This window comes from Amphiura filiformis, chromosome 13, assembly GCF_039555335.1.
Source record: "Amphiura filiformis chromosome 13, Afil_fr2py, whole genome shotgun sequence".
NCBI classification, from domain to species: domain Eukaryota; kingdom Metazoa; phylum Echinodermata; class Ophiuroidea; order Amphilepidida; family Amphiuridae; genus Amphiura; species Amphiura filiformis.
Genome location: NC_092640.1, coordinates 6,926,224 through 6,948,689, shown reverse-complemented (window position 1 = coordinate 6,948,689; position 22,466 = coordinate 6,926,224). Strand labels below are relative to the sequence as shown.

The 22,466-nt window shown below is 36.2% G+C and overlaps 1 protein-coding gene across 1 annotated transcript in view; it reads right to left on the bottom strand.

Moving 5' to 3' along the window:
• The window catches only part of LOC140167933 (serum paraoxonase/arylesterase 2-like), a 35,574-nt gene that overhangs the window by 6,807 nt on the left and 6,301 nt on the right, over positions 1 to 22,466 (bottom strand). The window contains exons 3-6 of the mRNA XM_072191227.1: positions 20,835 to 20,890; positions 1,993 to 2,161; positions 931 to 1,060; positions 11 to 211 (exon numbers count right to left, since the gene is read on the bottom strand). Of these exons, the coding sequence (XP_072047328.1) occupies positions 11 to 211; positions 931 to 1,060; positions 1,993 to 2,161; positions 20,835 to 20,890 (556 nt within the window). The remainder of the gene's footprint in view (positions 1 to 10; positions 212 to 930; positions 1,061 to 1,992; positions 2,162 to 20,834; positions 20,891 to 22,466) is intronic.

Genomic DNA, 22,466 nt, shown 5'->3' with positions numbered 1-22,466 from the left:
TTTTACTTACTTCATTGTGTGTGATAACGCAACCCCTTTGGGTGTATGCAATCCTCCCATAACAGCTCGGGCTTCTGTGCCATCATAGTATACCACTCTACCACTAGGTATTAGCAGTAGAAATTCGACTATTCGGATTGGCATCCAGTCACTGTAACCGTCATTGGTAAGGTAAAATGTGTCGGGACCAGTTGCTGCTATATTATTTGGACTGTGGAATGAACAAGAAAATTAAAAATCATCTTTTGATTATACATTTGGGCAACCGGATAACCCATGACAGTACACCATTATTCGGAGGGATGTTAATCCATACAGGTGTGTAATTATGAACAAGCCTCTCTTGTATACATTGAGTAACTACAAGCTATTATATTCGTATAATTAGAACTCTGCAATAATTATGCAGGTTGGATGTAGGGCCTATATTCGTTATGCGTTTGGCAGAATGCCGAATATCGATTAGTCTGTTTGTTAAATTCATATTACGCATCGTTAACTAACCCAGTATGCCGCCCTCTTTCGCTCACGTACCACACTGGATCACCGTAAAGTAAGCGATATGCTGCCCTCTGGCTCTCTAAAGTATGATACCCTGCCCACAAAATCTAGATACTTCACGCGTGTACCATGAAAAAATAAATCGGCATTCGGCATTCTGACAAACTCATAATAAAGTCGGCGAAATATGCAATCTAATCCAACCAGAGACCGCAATATTGAAATTGAGATACAGACAACTTTACCTATTAGCTGTGATTAGGAAGCAGAAAGCTATAAATAAAATGCATTACATCGGCATTACAAAGACTACGAATATAAGAATTGCGTTGATGAGTAAGTGTAAGTTGATTGTTGATAGGGAAAATAACTGAATTTTCAAAATTGCTTCATTTGGACTGCTTTTATTATCATAAGAAATATACTTACGTATAGATGTTGTCGCTTTTGATTGTTTTCTTATGAGTGAGAAGTGTCTGTGCTTCTTCAAAGTCAAACACTTCAACTGTAGGTCTGGGTTCATCTCGCTTTCTGCTTATCACAAAAACTCTAACAGTTCCTGTAATATTTTGGAAATTAATCAAGTAGGAAAATAACATTCAATTGAAGATTACTTGAAGAGAATAACCCATAATTGTAACTTTTTTGTCTGTTTTCAACCGAAATAACAAGATAACGCCAAAGAACCCCCACTAGCTATTCTGGCCACTTAACGTGAAGTTATATGGTGGACTTAATGTCTAAGTTATGACATAATGTTAAAATTGCCCTGTTTACCTGATAAACACAACGAATTTTCCTGATTACATATAGATGTAAGTTGGGACATGCGTAAACATTAAAAATATGCCCAAAAAAACTTTTGAAAATAAAAATCATATTATATGATCACACATTAAATTGGCTGCGTCAGATATCGCGAACGTATGAGATGCTTAGGTTTTGATATCGTATACACTTGTCAACTTGAAACTAAATCAAAACGACATTGTGTCTAGTATGTAATTTTTATTTTCCGTAAATGTAAGCGAAAAGAGAAACTAGTTATGGTGGCTAAAAGATTTGGGGGGAAGTCATTATTTTTGGAGGGTATGCTCCCCGCGAAACTGAACATTATGGGTCTTTGGAAGCTGATAGCGCATCGGTAATGGGGGTCTTTTTGGAGCTGTGAAGGTCAATATTAAGGCTTTTCTTGGCTTTCTCGTTGAAAATGATCAGAAAAAAGCAAACAGAAATGATTAATATGTGGATTTTTGAGCTAAAAATTATGAAAATCAAGAATATTTCATAGCTGAAAAATTCAGGGATGTTTCGGAGCCGCAAACCAAAAAAAACCAAGGGTATTTCATAGCCGTGTTTTGGTCAAATTCAGGTGTGTTTCGGAACTGCACTGTCTAAAAACAGGGGTCTTCCCGGGGAAGCATCGCGTCACGCGTGCACCAGCAAGTTCTATTATGTTACAACGGCAAAAGTTTGAGATAATAATAGTACCTTTGTCTTTCTCTTCATATGCAGTGATACCAAGTGGACTAAACGTGTCTAGATTTAAATCCCCTTTGATTGTCACTTCTGTTGCTCCATCAGCTGGATTTTTGAAATCAAAAGTAAAGATTCCACCTCTGATGTCTTCCTCTATTCCAAACATTGGAGGCTGTGCTCCCTGTGTAAGATTAAATTAATCTTCCGTTATTGCCATATCTCTTAAGCTGCCACTAAAATACGCGATATGTGTGAAATATTTTTGCACGATTTATACATGACTAAACTTTTAAAATGGCAAGTTGTTTTATCTTTTTTTATTATATTATATATCAAATATGGAATGAGGAAAAATATATTTAAATTTTCTTTATAGGAGTGTGCTCTCTTGTCAGGTAGGGGGAAATTTGTGTGTCAGGACATGAAAATTCGCATGTCCCCATTACTTAGTATCTCAGGGCTATCTATATCCCCTCTGTCAAACAGCATATGTTTCAGAACATTTAAATAGGACCGTACAAGACTGGACTTCGCGGTGTCCCAGCATTTCAAAAATGTCCCCACAAATTGCATCACGAATGTTACCACAATTATTTTGATTTGATTTGATTTGATTTAGTAATAATCCAGTCAAGCAAACATACAAAAGCAGAAAAGCAAAAGTAATCGATTGTGTGGGGTCCATTTACACAGGGAAAATATGCCACATAGTGCCAGGTTGGCACTTGCCAACTGATGCCAATGTGGCATTTGCCAGGTTCGGCCAAGAAGAATGTGCAAGGGGTACGCACAACCAGGCATTTGCAGTCACGGGCCAAATTGGCATTTGCCATCAATATCCAGAGTGTCAGAAATCATTGGCATCTGCCAATTGTACCAGGTTGGCAAGTGTCAATCTGGCAGGGGTTGGCATTATCATGTTTTGGTGATTTATAGATTTGTATTATTTTTGAACAAAAATGAGATTTTAGATGGTTTCCAGCAGTGGTTCCCAGTGTTTTAGGCTCCATATTGTTTTGAACATACAAAACATTGCGTGATCTTTGTTTTCATTGGTTTTTGTAATTTGAATAAATCAAAACAATGATTTTGTATAAAAATGAGCTATTTCTGATGATTGAATTTCTTTTTCATGTGTTTTTAATTTTATTATTCTAATTTATTTTGGAACAAAAATGCAATTTTGGATGGTTTCCTGCGGTGGTTCCCGGGGTTAGGCTCCAGGTCATTTTGATAATAATTATGAATTTGCAGGTTTGTACTTTGATGGGTTTTTGTTATTTTTCAAGATTTAAATTATAATGGAACAAAAAAAAAGCATTTTTGGATGGTTTCCTATGGTGGTTCCCAATGTTTTCGGTTCCGTGTTGTTTTGATAGTAATTGTGCATTGGTTGATTTGTGCTTTCATATGTTTTTGTTACTTTGCAAGATTTAAATTATTTTGGAACATTGAATGCATTTTTGGATGGTTTCCTGTGGTGGTTCCCGGTGTTTCGGCTCCGTGTTGTTTTGATAGTAGGCCTACTGGTGCATTGGTAGTTTGGGCTCTCTCATTTGCAAGAATTAGGCCTAAATTATTTTGGAACAACAATTTAATTGTTAGATGATTTCCTGTCCTGGTTCACGGTGTTTTCGGCGTCATTTATGAATTTATAGATTTGTGTTCAGTCGTCATGTGAGCTCCCTCAAATGCTGTTGTGTGTGAAAGAGCTCTAATGACACTTTCAAATTATCATACCAAACCAGTAAATGTGCACGTCGCAAAAAAAAGGAGATTTAAGATTATTCAGATGAAAAATTAGTGTGTGTTTCAGTCAAAAGAAGAAACACCATTATTGAACTTCATTTTTTGTTTGCAATTTAAATAACACAATCTTAAAAATCACAATGAAAGACAAAACGGTTTTGTACACAATTCCACGGAAATGGTGTACATATTGGCGTAAATCAACCGGGAGGTTGACAAGTATTGGCGAAGATTAAATTAAATGAGTTTTGAAATTTTCAGTCTTTTTTTAATTTTGTTTACTTTTTTTATGGCTTGAAGAACTGAATCGCGTATTACGCTGCCCACCACTCGCATGGCGCAGAGCGCCACGCAAAGTTCATTGTGCGTACCGGCGCGTAATTTGAGCGCAAGCGCGGATAAGCCAAGTTGATTGATCGGTGACGCAAAATCACCCACGCACGAGAAATGCATTATTTACGATCTGCATCATTTTCTAGCTCGGAAGGCGCTCGCGCAAACGGCTATCTTCTGAAGATAGCATTGCGGGCCTAATAAAGCAACAGAAAACATTTCACACATTTGAAAAACATCTGTTGTTAGGAAAGTTTGTTTTTGATGTGTTTTGTTTGTTTGTTTTTCCACTATCTACTCAAGATAGCGGTTTTTTTTATAATAAAATAGGCCTAAGAAAGTAAGAAAGGTTGACAATATTTTGTTATCTACCATTTGAAACCGTATTAACTAATTTTTTTAAAAAAATCAAAGAAGTCGGAAATTTCATTTGGTATATTTTTTGTACTACATGTTTGTTGTTTGTTTGCTTGTTTGTTTGTTATCTACTCAAGGTAGAATTTACGGTGTGATTTGCAAATCATTATAGGCCCTTTGCGACATCACGAATCATGCATTATGCTGTCCAAAAAACGCGCTCAAAGCCTACTTACGGCCTGCATCATTTTGTCAGCACTCGCAAACGGCTTTACGGGCTTAATAAAACAACGCAGAAAATATTTCACAAATTTAGAAAACGTCTGTTAGGAAAGTTTGTTTTGATGTTTTTTGTTTTTTTGTTTATTATTATTTGTCTGCTTGTTAGTTTTTCCGCTATCTACTCAAGTAAAATACAAAGAAATTGAGAAAGATTGAATATATTTTGTCAGGCCTATCTACTGATGATAGCATTATAAAACCTAATGAAGGAATATTTCATGTTTGTTTGTCTGTTTTTTTGGTTTTTTTGTTTTTATCTACTCAAGATACCATTTACAGTGCGATTTGCAAATCAGCCGTTGCGACATGCATCTGTGAACACGCGCGAGCCCACTTACGGCCTGCATCATTTACGATCTGCATCATTTTCTCGGAACGCGCAAACGGCTATCTTCTGAAGATAACATTGCGGGCCTAATAAAGCAACATAAAATATTTCACACATTTAGAAAACATCTGTTAGGAAAGGTTGTTTTGAGGGGTTTTTGTTTGTTTGTTTGTTTATTCAGCTATCTACTAAAGATTTTTTTGTTGTTGATAAATTACAAAGAAAGTAAGTAAGAAAGGTTGACAAGATTTTGTTATATACTGATGATACCATTTGGAACCGTATAAACCAATTTCTTGTTTGTTTGTTATCTACTCAAGGTAGAATTTACGGTGTGATTTGCAAATCATTATAGGCCCTTTGTGACACCAAGCATCATCTGCTGTCCAAAAAACGCGCTCAAAGCCTATTTACGGCCAGAAAATATTTCACACATTTGAAAAACATCTGTTGTTAGGAAAGTTTGTTTTTGATGTGTTTTGTTTGTTTGTTCGCTATCTACTCAAGATAGTAGTTTTTTAAATAAAATAGGCCTAAGAAAGTAAGAAAGGTTGACAATATTTTGTTAGCTACTGATGATACCATTTGAAACTGTATGAACTAATTTTTAAAAAAAAATCATAGAAGAAAATATTTCACAAATTTAGAAAACGTATATAGCCCCAGACAAGCAACGTATATAAGGCCAAAAAAAAGGTTCGTCTTAAAGCTTGCGCGCGCGTTTGTAAAATCCCACGATTTGACAAAAAACAAATGCGGATTTTTTTTTTTTAAGCTTTTTCCATAAAAAATCGGCGAAAATCAGACTTTTTTCTCAAAATACCATGAAAAACAAGTCGGGAATAAAAAAAAAAAAAAAAAAATCGCATTTCGCATTTGTTTTAAATTTCTCGTGAGCTTTGAGACAAACCTTTTTCTTTTGGCCTAAATAGGCGTAAAACTAATTTTGGTGGGTTTAATTAAAATGATCTTCGGTTTATATATCAGGTAAAAAAATGTACCAGTGTATATTTGAAGAATTATTACTTTCCAGCAAAATCATGAAACGTTTCATATATTTCCCTCTACAATTTCAAGTCAACGAGTCCTTTGTTCTACATGTATTATTTACATGTAATCTTTGGAAACCTGACATTGTCATAACCGTCATAATATATTCAATTTAGTGATACAAAAGTTCAGCAGTTTAAAAATTGTAAAATGTATACGACATCGTTTTGTGTCAATTTTATTTATTTCGTTTGTACATAAATTAACACGGAATAAAGCTAAATTAACTTTGAAATCTGATTTTCTCAAAATCAACTGATTTTACAAAATGATGTACGACAAACGAAAAATGATTATGTCGAATAACACCAATAATGAAACTGCTGTTGAAATATTAATCATCAAACGGTAGGTCTACTCATCTTACTCATGGTTGTAAAAGAAATATGTAGGCCTCCTCCCCCCCCCTCAACACAAAGGTTGACAACCACGAGAGTAACCAAATCTTTCAAAGGTCCCTTTGCAATGATTTTTCATCAAATTACCCCCTTTTTCATGCAAATTCGAGGTCAACAAATTAAATAGACCCTGCACCATATTTTGCCAATTTCACGATCCTTGCTTAGACTGGATCCTTCAGTCTTTCAACAACTACGCACGGTCATCAGGTTAAGGCAACGTGAAGGATTGTGGGTAAATAAAAGGCGCCGTCATTAGAGGCCAGAAGGATCCAGGCTAGTCCTTGCTGCTGGTAAAAAAAATAACCCCTTTTCCGCGCAATTTGGTAACTCTCATGGTTGTCAACTTTTGTGTTGACTAGGGTGCCGGGGTAGGCCTAAGGCCTATGTATAGTCATTTTCAAATAAACGCAATCTACAGCTGCTAGTACCGGTATCAGTTCTGAAGAAAGTTTTATATTTTTTGCTGACATTTACCCGAACATTTATTTTAACGTACGTCATGTATATTCCTGAAAACAGTCACCAGCATGTACTTTTCAAATAATTTAGCTATTCTATTTTGATAATTTCATAATAGTTGAAATTGTAACAAACTGACATAAGAACGCCCCAATTATGTTTTACCTTTTCGCCAGCCCATACGCGAGGCTGGTATCTATTTCTGAGATTGGGTTTGTATGCTCAAGAGATTAACTTTATTGGTATTGATAAGAATTTTTTTTTTTTTACTTTTTGAGGTGAAATGTTTTAAAATTATTGTTGTTCGATTTGTAAGGAAAAGTAAGTATGTTTTGCCGTTTCAACGAATGAAAACAAGTGAGTATTACCAAAGTTACGTTTGAACTAATTATGACTTTAAAAGTTCTAGGTATAGGCCTAAATGTAACAATAATAGTTAATATACAGCATCATATGGTCAGCAGAAGAAAATTACATCCATCACCTATGATGTCATATCAGTGTCCTTGACCGGGGGTCCTTACTCCTTGACCACTGAACAGCGTGATATCATGTTGATAACAGATCTATAGAATCAAAATCTTCATCATATCACACAACAATCTGTGATCATATGGACCATATTGATGTGAAAGTAGTTATCTATCATATCCTGTGTCGTTTTATGGATAAAAATGACTCAAAATGTTATTGATGAAATGGTTGCTATAAACATCAGTTTTGTCTTTTCAACGGGAAAAATCCGATGCAAAATAAAGTTTTTAGGGCCTAGCTATAATATGGGCATATAATAGGCCTATAGTATTGAACAATGTAGGCTACCCTATTTGACATGCACTTATAGATAAATAAATTGTCTTACTTTATTAATTTAATAACTTCTTTATTAAAATAAAATGACACATAACTTATGTGAAGTCACTTTTTATCTTTTTTATTTGATTCATAAAATTACATTCAACAAAATGATTGAAGAGAAAACACACAAGGCACTAGCAGACTGGTATACTTATAGAATGGAGTAGGTAAGATGCCATGCCCATAGCTTCGCAGGAGTTTCCGACTAGCAATCAACATGATCATCACATTCAGAAAAACACAGTTTAAGAGTGAAGATTGTAGTGAGTAATCAGTCCTTTATAAATGTGCTGGCCACTATCTATTATAATACGCCTGTAGTAGGCTTAAACTATACATTGCGAATTAATATCAAGTTATTTTAAAATAAAATGTACATGTAAGTTAACTCAAACAGGCAGTGTATTTGTGACGTGGTAGGCCTATAATATATCGAAAGCAGTGAAAGCGGACATTCCTAATCGAAGATATTGAGTTCGTAAGTTCTGGTATTACAAAATTGGAAATTGAGATATCGTGGGTAAAAAGCTGAAAAGACAAAAAAAAAAAAAAAACAAAACAAAAAAAAACAGACCAGAACAATTTGGAGTAATGAATTAAAGAGTTGACATGAGATTAGAAATTAATGTTTTCTGCTGTTTCAGTGTTCTCATCGTTGATGGTTTGGTGGACTGGCATGTAATAATCCCATGGATGTAAGCGTGATAATAAAAATGCCTTTCACATTGACCAAAACTAATTACAAGACCTCTTCTACATTGAGGCTGGCTTTCCCTTTTAAAGGAATTTTTATCATTCCTATCGTGCTTTTAAACCTCTAGATCATTGAGCTGCTGAAATATGCTTATCATACGAGTACGAGTTTAGCGAAAATAGTAAATCATACAAGTATTATTAACGTGGCTGTGTACTCTACTCCCCATTCCAGAAAAATACAGAACTAATTTTTTGAATAAAAAATATTATCCCAGTAAAACTTTTTGAAAATAAGGGCCAAAAACATGCGTTTTAAGGGTGTTTTCCGTATGTTGTGATAATCAAGCCCAAAGACTTGAACTAAGAATAATAACATTTTAAGCCTTCTAATTTTTGGAAAAGACATGTTTCATTCTTATATAAACCAACCATTTATTAAAGTAACACAAAAAAGTGAAAATTAGATCAAAATTTCGGCATATACTGAAGATTTTAAATGCTTAGATTTGTTCCAAGCACAGAGTAAGAGTAAGAGTAAGATAAGACAGAGCGCGTACCACCAGTCAAAGTCTCCGCCTCATCCGATAATGAGGGCCGATTATTCCATGAAATGCGACAGGCGAGACTGCTACGCAATTACCGCGTATTTTCATGGTCTATCGCGTAATTGGTCCGATGAGATGCACCTGTTAGTCACTGTAATGCTTTCCGGTGCTCGCACTACGCCCGTCGGTATTTATTTATTTATTTATTTATTTATTTATTTATTTATTTATTTATTTATTTATTTATTTATTTATTTATTTATTTATTTATTTATTTATTTATTTATTTATTTATTTATTTATTTATTTATTTATTTATTTATTTATTTATTTATTTATTTATTTGAACAGACGCTTTTGAATCAGCGGCACACGCCTAAATTGGCGGTGCGTTCATATAAAAGACAAAAATACATTTCAAACAACAACAACAATAACTCATAGTAATCAATATAAATATTAAATAGTGTACAATGTATAAAAGATACACAACCCACTCACCCCCACCCCCACGCTCTCATCCCTCTCACCCTTACTCACCCTCATACATATCACACATAATATACCCTCACACACATATACACAAGATCAAACTTATGTATATAGGTCTATATTACAATAATTACAATCAAAATTATTTACAATCATATGTACAAAGGTAAATCAAATCAAATCACGCACACCCCCACGCTCTCATCCCTCTCACCTTTACTCTCCCACACCCATATCACACATACATACCCTCACACACATGCACACGAAATCAAACTTATGTAGGTCTATATTACAATAATTACAATCATAACTATCTTACTATAAATAGGCTAATGTTGTGTGTGTGTATGTATGTATGTATGTATGTGGTTTATGTAAAAGGCTCCGTCAGTTTCGATCAAAATGTCGCCAAATTCATACGGGAGATCGAGGAATATACGGGAAATTGCCTGGACTTTATTTGGTTGAAATCGGTCAAGAATTGGCTGCAAAAACAGTGAAAATATGGGTTTTTGTTATGAAAAACTGCAGCTGGCAGGCAGCGCGTCAGCGCCGCGTGCGTAATGCGCACTACGCCAATGCGCGAGTAAACGGCACAGAGCCACGCGACTTGCGAGCCGCGCGTAAACGGCGCAGAGCCACGCGACTTGCGAGCCACAGACCTGTGGACATGCTAATACCATGAAAACGGAAAGAAGGAAAAATAAAGGACAAAAAGGTACATGGACGGGTCACGGGATTATGATAACGGGTGAACACGTCCGCAGACACGCTATGAGAGGACTTAATAAATACGGGGGAAAGATGTGTGTTGTATAAAGAACATGAAGCGGTACTATAAAGAAAAATTAAATTAAAATGAGGACAAAAAGGTACGAGTAATTAGGTCAACGGGTTAAAGTAACTAAATGAAACGGGAACGAAACAAAGAATGAAAGAAACTAATCAGGAAATGCAAGAAAAAAAAGAAGCTAAAATAATGAGAACAGAATTAAGTAAAAAACATGGAAACGGGAAATCACAAGCAGCAAATAAAAAAAGAAGCTAAAAGGGAAATGTAAGAAAGAACAGATTTAGAAAATAATGGGAACGGGGTTAAATAAATAAATAACATGGAAACGGAAAATCACAAGCTAAGCAGAAGAAACTAAAAAAGAAAATGTAAAAAGAGACAGATTTAGATAAATAAAATGTACCTTTTCAATGATTCTACCTGTTCAGAAATTCTTCCTGTTATAGTGAACGCCCCCATTTACTCATGTAGCGGGGACCCGCGCGAAGCGCGGGTATCCCGCTAGTCTATTTAAATAAAAGGAAGTCGCTAAATCTTGTGCGCGAATAGACTCAGAGATGATTTCACTTTCAGCTCTGATTTATTCGTACATTGATCGGGTACATATTGCCATTAAACCATCTGAGGTTCATTTTGCAAAATTGATGGTAACTAAGAGAATAACATAAAAACTGTCGTGTTGCTATGCAAAATCGCATGCAGTGGCATTGTGGGTAATAAGGACAGTGTGAACCGCGTAATAATATTTCCTTTAAAAAACCATACGCAGAGCAACATTGCCCTGTTTTCTGCCAACTGCGAGGTGGCCAAGAAATGATTCAGGCTATCTAGATGCACAACATCGCGTACTTTAAGAATGATCTTACGAGCTTTTCGCCCCTACGCAGAGCTACGCACCCCATTTTCCGCCACTGCACCGAAGTTGACAGCCAAGAGATTAAGGCTACGTCGCGTGAATTTTATTATTTATTCTAGGCCTATAATGAATCGTCGTTTAGTTTTACAGCCACATTCATTTGGGAGATTGAGGAATATACGGGGAACGCATTGCACTTTATTTGGTTGAAAACGGTCAAGACCAAGAATTGGCCTCAAAATCAGTGAAAATATGGTTAAAACCGGGGTTTTTCCCGGGATTTTTTGTTGTCAAAACTCAGTGGTAGCGCGTACCGTAACTAACTGGCAGCAGGGGGTTGGCGTTAGTACGTCGGCGTACTGAGCAATGTGACGCGCACGTACGGGGTGCATAATATGCACAGACCAACTTTCAGTGCCAGAGAAATAGAAAAGAAAAGAAAGGAAGACAAAACTGAAAAGGTATGCCTATGGATGGGTCGGGTTGTGGATTATATGCATGGTACTGGATTCGGTTAAGAGATTACCCGCCAAGATGATAAAAATCGTGAGGATACGAGAGGAAAGAAGGAAGCTAAAATGAAAGAATAAATAAATAAATAAATAAATAAATAAATAAATAAATAAATAAATAAATAAATAAATAAATAAATAAATAAATAAATAAATAACGTAAAAAAACCTAAAATAATGAGAACAGAATTAAATAGATAAAATTCAAACGGGAAATCACAAGCTAAGCAGGAAATATGAAAAATGGGAACAAAATGTAGAAAAAAAGCTAAAACTAAAAGGAGAAATGTAAGAAATGGTAGATTTATAAAATAATGCATGGGAACGGGGCTCAATAAATGAATAACATGGAAACGGAAATCACGAGCTAAGCAGCATGTGAACAAAATAGACCTATAATGCAAAAGAAACTGAAGAGAAAGAAAGGAGCTAAATGAATAGAAAAAAAAAAGAAGACAAAAAGGTAGGCCTACGGGTATAGGCCTATTATACAGGTTATGATTACAGTAACTAAATGAAACGGGAGCAAACTAAAGAGGGAAAGAAAGAAACTAATCAGGAAAATTAAGGGAAAAAGGAAGTTAAAATTAGAAACTAATCACGAAAAATAAGAAAAATAAATAACAACTGAAGGAAACGGGAAATCACAAGCTAAGCAGCTGATAAAAATGAAGCTATAAAGGGAAACGTATAAGAAAGGATAGATTTAGAAAATAATGGGAATGGGGTTAGGCCTAGATAGATAAATAACATGGAAACGGAAAATCACAAGCTAAATAGCATTTTGTTTTAATGGAAACAAACTAGGCCCGTGCAGAATAAACTGAAAAGAAAATGGAAATCAGTGCAAGAAGGGACAGGTTTAGAAAAATAAAATGTACCTTTCAATGATTCTACCTTTTCAGTAATTCCTCCTGTTTTAGTGATCGCTCCCATTTACTCATCTAGCGGGGACCCGCGCGAAGCGCGGGTATCCCGCTAGTTTACAATATATGTACATAGGTGAATTAAATCAAATCAAATCAAATCAAGTTACACAGTACATTTGATAGGCCTACAGATTTTACCAGCATCATTATTTGTATTAGGCCTATAGTGAAACAGATTTGGAATTATTTTGAATTTTAAACTATATTTACAATCATATTATATATGTACAAGAGAGTCCTATATACATAGGTTTACAATTAAACAAATTAATTATAAAGAACATTTAAACAAATTTCACTAGCATCACTTTATCAGTTAATTTTATATTTTCCTTAATAATCGATGATCTATATGTCCACGCACGTTTTAAAAAGGATTTGCAAAATATATCGAAACAATTACCACCTTCTTCCCAACTTACGGGGGTACCTAACATGAAACATATTTTTATATCTAAATCACCTGCTATGAATGTTTGCCAAAGGGCCTCTAGATTTCGGTCACCGAGGTCACGCTCCAGCTTTGAATACTCTTCAGAACGAATATTATTCAGGGAGCTGCAAGTGAAAAGGAAGTGTCTGAGGTCTTCAATGCTCCCTTTACAAAGAGAACAAGATTTGTCCATGCTCTCATTCCATCTATATATTCTGCCATTTAGGGGAAGGATGTTAGAACGTGCTTTAAATTTCAGGTTGGTTCCTTTGAAATCAGTTTCGTCAAGAAGGTATACTTTTCCAAAATAAGAGAATTCTTGTATTTAACATAATCTGTGAGGGAAGATTTGCTTCTTGCATCTTCACACCATACATTTTCCTAACAGCTTTGTTGATCTTCTTGAATGTCTTTGCCCATTTTGGATTAAGTGACGAGTTGTAAGTGAAGTGTTGATTCATATTACATTTATCAAGAGCAGTTTTGATACAACTTAACCATTTAAACCGAGTTTGGTTGACATTACGATGATTTAGAGTAAATAAAGTGTTCAAAAGCAGTTTTGGCCATCGGTGCATATCCATTGAACTTAGACGAGCAAAATAAGTTATTTTACAAGATTCTTGGATGGAAGCAACTGATTGCCATCCTAAGTCGCCATAAAGAGTAGCAGTCGGAGTGTTGCGTGGGGCCTTAAGAATATAGCGGGCCATTTGTAACTGTAGGTTTTCAATTCTTTTCATATCTGTTTCACCCCCGCATGTCCAAACAGCGCATGCATAATTTATGCACGGAAGAGCAATGGTGCGCCATAAGATATCTCCATAATATACTCTATTAAAGTCATCGTGATTGTTCAAGATCGACTTAATATAACCAATAAGTCTGTTCCCTTTTTCACAACTTCATTGACATGAGTGTGATCTGAAAGGTTTTTTGATATATGTACCCCGAGATATTTGTAACTGTCACAACTAGATATTGTACTATCACACAAATTCCATACTTTATCCTTTTTCACTTGTTTACCAACTACTAAAACATTAGACTTATCGTAGTTGAAATCTAGTTTCCACAGTCGTGAAAACGATGATGCAACGTCTAGCATTTTTTGAAGTTCTTCTTCGTCATTAGCAAGAAGAACGACGTCATCAGCCCAAAATAAACAACTTATTTGAATATCACAAATTTGAGTACCTGTTCCGCAGTCATTGAGAATTTTTGCAAGTTGATTAATATAGCGCACCGCGCACTACGCGATACGCACCGCGAGCTCGCGTTATACGCACCGCGAGCACGCGTTAGCGAGCCACGCGCACGCGATAGCGCGCGGACAGAGGGACGGACACGCCATAATTAGTATTAAGATTATCTTTCCGACTCGTCTCATGCTAAGTCTTATAATTTCCTCTTTTTTTGGTATTATTTCATTAGGTTTAAAAATGCTATCACCAGTAGATAGGCCTAACGAACAACCTTTCTCAATTTCTTTGTATTTTACTTGCGGAAAAACTAACAAGCAAACAAATAAATAAATAAACAAACAAAAAACATCAAAACAAACTTTCCTAATAGACGTTTTCTAAATTTGTGAAATATTTTCTGGCCGTAAATAGGCTTTGAGCGCGTTTTTGAGCAGATGATGCTTGGTGCCGCAAATCACACCGTAAATTCTACCTTGAGTAGATAACAAACAAACAAGAAATTGGTTCATACAGTTCCAAATGGTATCATCAGTAGATAACAAAATATTGTCAACCTTTCTTACTTAGGCCTACTTTCTTTGTACTTTATCAAAAAAATAATATCTTTAGTAGATAGCGGAATAAACAAACAAACAAACAAAAACCCTCAAAAAACAACCTTTCCTAACAGATGTTTTCTAACTGTGTGAAATATTTTCTGTTGCTTTATTAGGCCCGCAATGTTATCTTCAGAAGATAGCCGTTTGCGCGAGCGCCTTCCGAGAAAATGATGCAGATCGTAAATGATGCAGGCCGTAAGTGGACTCGCGCGTGTTCACAGATGCATGTCGCAACGGGTGATTTGCAAATCGCACTGTAAATGGTATCTTGAGTAGATAAAAAACAAAAAAAACAGACAAACAAACATGAAATATACAAAAACATATCAAATTATCTTTCTGACTCGTCTCATGCTAAGTCTTATAATCAGGGTTTTCTTTAAGCATTTTGCTGAAGGGGTATTTTCAAATTTTTTTGACCCTTTCAATTGTGAATTTTTCCTCTGAAGGAGTCAAAAACATTGCCCAAGGGGTATTTTTATAATATTATTTTTGAAGACATTTTTAACAATATATGTTTGTTTTTGGAGCCATAGGCGTAGATCCGGGGGATCTCCCCCAATATTTTGCCAGGGGGATGGTCCATACAATCATCCCCCCAATGTTGACGCCTGTATGTGGGTTTCTGACCAAATTAACCTCATGCATATTTGGTCACTTTAGCCCAAAAAGTGCGCATTTTTGCGCGCTTAGCACGAATTTATTCCACTTTTGCACCATATTTCAACAATGGCAAAATTTTTTGTACGTACCATAAACTTATTCTTTCGCCAAAAGGTGCTGGATTCACTATACTTCAAGACATCCCCCCCCCCCAAGTCAAAAAGAAATCTACGTCACTGTTTGGAGCAGTGGCGGATCTAGAGCAGTCAGAAGGGTGGGGGCAATTTTAAAAGAAAATAATACTATTTAAAAATGCCCCCTGAGAAGTAAGAAACTTTTGCAAAATGAAGACCTAATTGAAGCAATTTGGTGGATCATTTTGGCACTATTAATGTGTAAAATTTTAGTTTAAAAAAGCCAAATGAGCAGTCCATGGACATGATCATGATGGAGCCTTCGGACGGCAAGTTTTCCCTATTATGGTAGGCCTATAAATTGTGTTAAACATTATTGGCAAATGTCGAAAGCAGAAGTGAAAGTGGCCATTTGTCCCGCGGCCATTTGTTTATCAACTACGCAGGGTGATGTTCCCACCTCAGAACTTGGAAAATTTGGCAAAATGAAGACCTAATTGAAGCGATTTGGTGGACCATTTTGGCACTATTACTGTGTAAAATTTAAGTTGAAAAGCCGAAAATTGTGAAATGACGGTCCATGAAGCCTTTCTTTGTCATGTTTTCCATATTAGGCTTATAAATTGTGTTAAAAATAGGGCCTAAATCATGTAAATTGGCAAATGTCGAAAGCAGAAGCGAAAATGGTCACTTGTTTATCCACTACGCATGGGGGTGTCTGAGGGGGATGTTCACCCCTGAGAGGGAAAATTTTGCAAAATTAAAGTCCAATTGAAGACATTTGGTGCATCATTTAAACAGAAAAAAGGACCCGAACGTTCCCAATTTGCAAGATTTCAAACTGACACATTTTAGAGACTCGCAATCACTAAAACATGCATGGATTAATGCTGACAAAATGTGATGGGCCCTACATATCGGGAGTAGGTCCTAAATGCCAAAAGCCGAGAATAAATACACAATATCGGGTGTTTCTCTATCCAAATCTTGCAATATCTGAACGCGTACGTTTTCAAGATTTTGTACGCGTTGGACTTTGGGACTTTGGATTTAAAGGAGTTAGCAAAGTGCCTGAACGCGTAAATACGCGTGTTTTGTGCGTTAAAGAAAACCCTGCTTATAATTTCCTTCTTTTTGTGTTATTTCATTAGGTTTTATAATGCTATCATCAGTAGATAGGCCTGACAAAATATATTCAACCTTTCTCAATTTCTTTGTATTTTACTTGAGTAGATAGCAGAAAAACTAACAAGCAGACAAATAATAATAAACAAACAAAAAACATCAAAACAAACTTTCCTAACAGACGTTTGTTTTATTAAGCCCGTAAAGCCTTTAGCGAGTGCCGACAAAATGATGCAGGCCGTAAGTAGGCTTTGAGCGCGTTTTTTGATGTCGCAAAGGGCCTATAATGATTTGCAAATCACACAGTAAATTCTACCTTGAGTAGATAACAAACAAACAAGCAAACAAACAACAAACATGTAGTACAAAAAATATACCAAATGAAATTTCCGACTTCTTTGATTTAAAAAAAAATGTTCATACGGTTTCAAATGGTATCATCAGTAGATAACAAAATATTGTCAACCTTTCTTACTTTCTTAGGCCTATTTTATAAAAAAAAAACCTGCTATCTTGAGTAGATAGCGGAACAAACAAACAAAACACATCAAAAACAAACTTTCCTAACAAGAGATGTTTTTCAAATGTGTGAAATGTTTTCTGTTGCTTTATTAGGCCCGCAATGCTCCGCTATCTTCAGAAGATAGCCGTTTGCGCGAGCGCCTTCCGAGCTAGAAAATGATGCAGATCGTAAATAATGCATTTCTCGTGCGTGGGTGATTTTGCGTCACCGATCAATCAACTTGGCTTATCCGCGCTTGCGCTCAAATTACGCGCCGGTATGCGCAATGAACTTTGCGTGGCGCTCTGCGCCATGTGAGTGGGTGGGCAGCGTAATACGCGATTCAGTTCTTCAAGCCATAAAAAAGTAAACAAAATTTTAAAAAGACTGAAATTTCAAAACTCATTTAATCTTCGCCAATACTTGTCAACCTCCCGGTTGATTTACGCCAATTTCAACAACTCCTCCTATACCTTTGTACAGGAGCCAACCGTTGTTAATCCGTGATGAATCCACACTTTTACTATAGCGTATACGCGAACGCGAGCGAGACTACGCGTTACGCGAGTGCGCGTAAAATTCGTCATGTTTGGAACCTGTGTGCGTATGCAAGCTTTACTAATTAAATTCAGTATTTTTCAGCGGCTAAACATTGCAGTTTTATTCTGTAGTTTTATTGCTGATTTTAGCAGAAAAATCATCGAAGTTTTTGGAAGGCTGAGTGGCAATGATTAACTGACATTCCTCATGAAATAATCATGTGAATTATACGATCTTTAGCTTCTTTTCGTTGTTGAAAGGGATTCAATCATGTTTCACCGTTGTTCATCACCGTTTAACAACTCGCGTCCGGCGCGTCTGCGTGGTTTACTCCGCTCGGGCAGCTAAAGCTGCCCTCGCGAAGTAAACCACGCAGACGACGCGGCCGCATCGTTGTTAAACGGTGATGAACAACGGTGAAACATGATTGAATCCCTAAATGTACACTATTTCCGTGGTATTGTGTACAAAACCGTTTTATCTTTCATTGTGATTTTTAAGATTGTGTTATTTAAATTGCAAACAAAAAATGAAGTTCAATAATGGTGTTTCTTCTTACTTTTGACTGAAACACACACTAATTTTTCATCTGAATAATCTTAAATCTCCTTTTTTTTTTGCGACGTGCACATCTACTGGTTTGGTATGATAATTTGTCATTAGAGCCAGGGCCGTGACACTCGTATTCAATCCCTGTATAAAAAATGAAGTCACTTCGCCGGCAGTTTGAGTGACGGTTGCTATGCCGGTTGCTATGCATCGAGGTGGTAAGCCTAAAACTTACGTACTTGTGAACGGCTATGATGCGCGTTACTGCTTTACTGGTCAAAAGGACTTATCCTGTATTTGATTGACAGTTGCTAGGGCATCGAGGTGGTAAATTAGTCTTAGTTTCAGACCTGCAAGTACAGGTAACGCAATTTGAAAGTATGTTTATTTGTTTTAAGAAAGAAATACCATTTTCATCAAATTTTATATTAGTAGAGATAATATTAGACCCATATTTTACTTGCTTTATTGAATTTCAAGCTAATTTTATGTATGAAATGTGCACATTTAGACCGATACAGTGCAAACGACACTCCGTCTTGATCAAGTCTAACATCGTCAGGCTAAAATCTCCTCTCTTGAACGACTGTCGAGGAAGTCTATTTCGAGCTATTTTTCCAAGATGGCGCCCATCGACTGCCAATTATTCGGACCCTTTCCGGCAAAAATACAGCTTATTTAGCCAGTCTCGTCATGGGGTAATCGGTTATAATATTTTCCTAGCATATTGAGCTAACTCCTCAGCTATTTGGTTTTTCACGATATGATAGTAATGGAAAGATTCGACCAAATGTTCGCCGTGTTTCGCCATTTAATTTTTTTGGAAACGATGACGTAAACATTGCATCATCTCTTCCACAGGTAATACACTCCTACACGTACAGGGGTACTATGCCATCACATGCATGAAGGCGCATAGGCTGAATGACTGACTTCATTTGCGCAAACGAGTGGCTTATCCTATAGTATATTAGTACTCGAGAATCCTTGTTAGAGAGGGCGCAACACTAAATCACTCCGCATTTTATGTAACAACGAAATTCGGCTAATATAGTCCATAGTGAATATGAGATTGTAGCGACCATATCTACCGACTTGTTCACTTTAAATCACTCAATATCGGCTCATATGAATTCGACAAGTGTCTTTAATGATAACATGCAGATAAAAACTGGACAATTGATCTCAAAAGCAATTTTCTGTGGCGGATTAAGAGAAACCCGATTTTGAAATGTGAGTGGTGAGTTTAGTATATTTTAGCTCTTTTTTTTGCACCGCAAATTAGCGAAAAAAGTCAATGGTCATCGATATATGCCGACAAAAGTTTTGGAATCTAGAGAAACAGAGCTTTAATTTGATACCAAATTTATTTCGCCAAGTATTGCAGGAACGCCAGAAATGGCGCTTGAAGTAGGCCGAAATCACACGTTATCCTATGGGGCGCTGAATTAGTGCTGCGCCCCCTTAGAGCTCTTTCACATACAACAGCATTTGAGGGAGCTCACGACTGAACACAAATCTAAAAATGCATAAATGGAGCCGAAAACACCGTGAACCAGAACAGGAAATCATCTAACAATACATTGTTGTTCCAAAATAATTTAGGCCTAATTCTTGCAAATGAGAGAGCCCAAACTACCAATGCACCAGTAGGCCTACTATCAAAACAACACGGAGCCGAAACACCGGGAACCACCACAGGAAACCAAAAAAAAATGCAGTCAATGTTCCAAAATAATTTAAATCTTGCAAAGTAACAAAAAAACAAATGAAAGCACAAATCAACCAATGCACAATTAGGGCCTACCATCAAAACAACACGGAACCGAAAACATCGGGAACCACCATAGGAAACCATCCAAAAATGCATTTTTTTTGTTCCATTATAATTTAAATCTTGAAAAATAACAAAAACACATCAAAGTACAAACCTGCAAATTCATAATTATTATCAAAACGACCTGGAGCCGAACCCCGGGAACCACTGCAGGAAACCATCCAAAATTGCATTTTTGTTCCAAAATAAATTAGAATGATAAAATTAAAAACACATGAAAAAGAAATTCAATCATCAGAAATAGCTCATTTTCATACAAAATCATTGTTTTGATTTATTCAAATTACAAAAACCAATGAAAACAAAGATCACGCAATGTTTTGTATGTTCAAAACAATATGGAGCCTAAAACACTGGGAACCACTGCTGGAAACCATCTAAAAATCTCATTTTTTTCAGAAATAATACAAATCTATAAATCACCAAAACATGATAATGCCAACCCCTGCCAGATTGACACTTGCCAACCTGGTACAATTGGCAGATGCCAATGATTTCTGACACTCTGGATATTGATGGCAAATGCCAATTTGGCCCGTGACTGCAAATGCCTGGTTGTGCGTACCCCTTGCACATTCTTCTTGGCCGAACCTGGCAAATGCCACATTGGCATCAGTTGGCAAGTGCCAACCTGGCACTATGTGGCATATTTTCCCTGTGTACGGGTGTCTGTGTATAACTTACAGAGGTAATGAGTGCGACTCCATTCGTCAGTGTAACAATATCCTCAGATCCATTACCTGTAACAGTAAGCATTTTGAAAGTGAAATTATACGCTGATTGAGTTGCTTGTACAAACTGTGTTAAAATGATTTGAACTGACGACTTGACATTTTTGCAGAATTTTTCACTATATCATATTTCACTATAGATTGATCAGCTCGTAATCGGCGGGAATTGTTAGGCTTTTAGCACTACGCTAAAAGGTAGACCCGCGTTAAGATATAGTTGACCTGACTGATCTATATTGTGCTTGTTAAAGAAAGTAAACAAAGTATAGGACTTGAATTAATCATTCGTGATGCTTCTTGCGAGATATCACAAGACAATTCTAAAAAAAATATAAAAAAATTTGATATTAATCCGCGATCCCGCCGATTACCAGCTGATCAAAATATATGTTATGTACCGCAGTTTACAGTTAGGACGCTGGACAACCGATTGTTATTGTTCTGCAAGGCTCACTCAGTCATTTAATAAGGCAATACAAACGATCGAATTTGGTATTCAAATGAACAAAATTTTGAGTTACACCTTTTCAGTGTAAAATTTTTTTTTCTCAGCAAAATGAAAAGAAATTATTTTCATTTTTTCAATAAATATCAGGAAAAACTGTAATGCTTGATACTGTATTTTTTTTTCAAATCTTAGTGTTAAACTTAGTCGTGAAATTCAGTCATTTAGTGTAAGATTTTCGATTTTGATAGGCTTCAACTCTGCCCGCGAGCCTTTTTTTTTTGGATCAACCTTTTAGCTTTTCAAAGTAATATAGTTCTCTAAAGAAGGATTTTTCCCAACTTTCTAACGCACATCACCGTGAGCGATATATCATAGTTTTGTCAGAATTACCGTTTTGATTCCATAATTTTTGATTACCAGCTGAAAAAATTTCAAATCCACGCGTGAAATACTAGCATTGTGGATCGATATCTCTGGGTGCCCGGCCTGGATACAGTTTTGCCAGAACTTCAATATAGCAAAGAAATTACCTAGTGTTTCGGTATAGTGCCTTTTGTTTGTGTTTGTTTGAAATTGCTTAAACCCACCGAAAGTCATAATGAAGCAGCCAAAACAATACAAGGTTAAACACGGAAGTTTATAACAACCTATTATAATGACCTAAAGGAAAAATCATTTATGGTAACAATGAGCCTTGCATTGTAAGTCATGGTTAAAATGTGTTGAGTACCCACATAGGCCTACATAATATTACATACCGGTACCTTATAATATTTATATAGCACGGCTATAGCTATACATTTAGAAAGTAGGTCCTATAGCGCTAAATTATGACAAATAGGCCTACACAAACCCGAAAGCAAGTCTGAAGGGTGTAATGAAAATGCCAACCCGCGATGGGGGGGGTCATTCAAAATTCACCTGGAGATAGGAGGGACAGAAAATTAAAATCCCCTCTAATAACACGCGAATTTTTCTATGTTTGGACAGTGGATTTTCCCATAGACCTCATCCTAGGTAAATAAATAAACAAACAAACAGACAAAATGGTTTTCATAATCATGGAATCCATAGCCCCTATAAATTGAAATTGCAGGCTATCACGGGAGCAAATTTCCAAAATCCACCTCATTTACC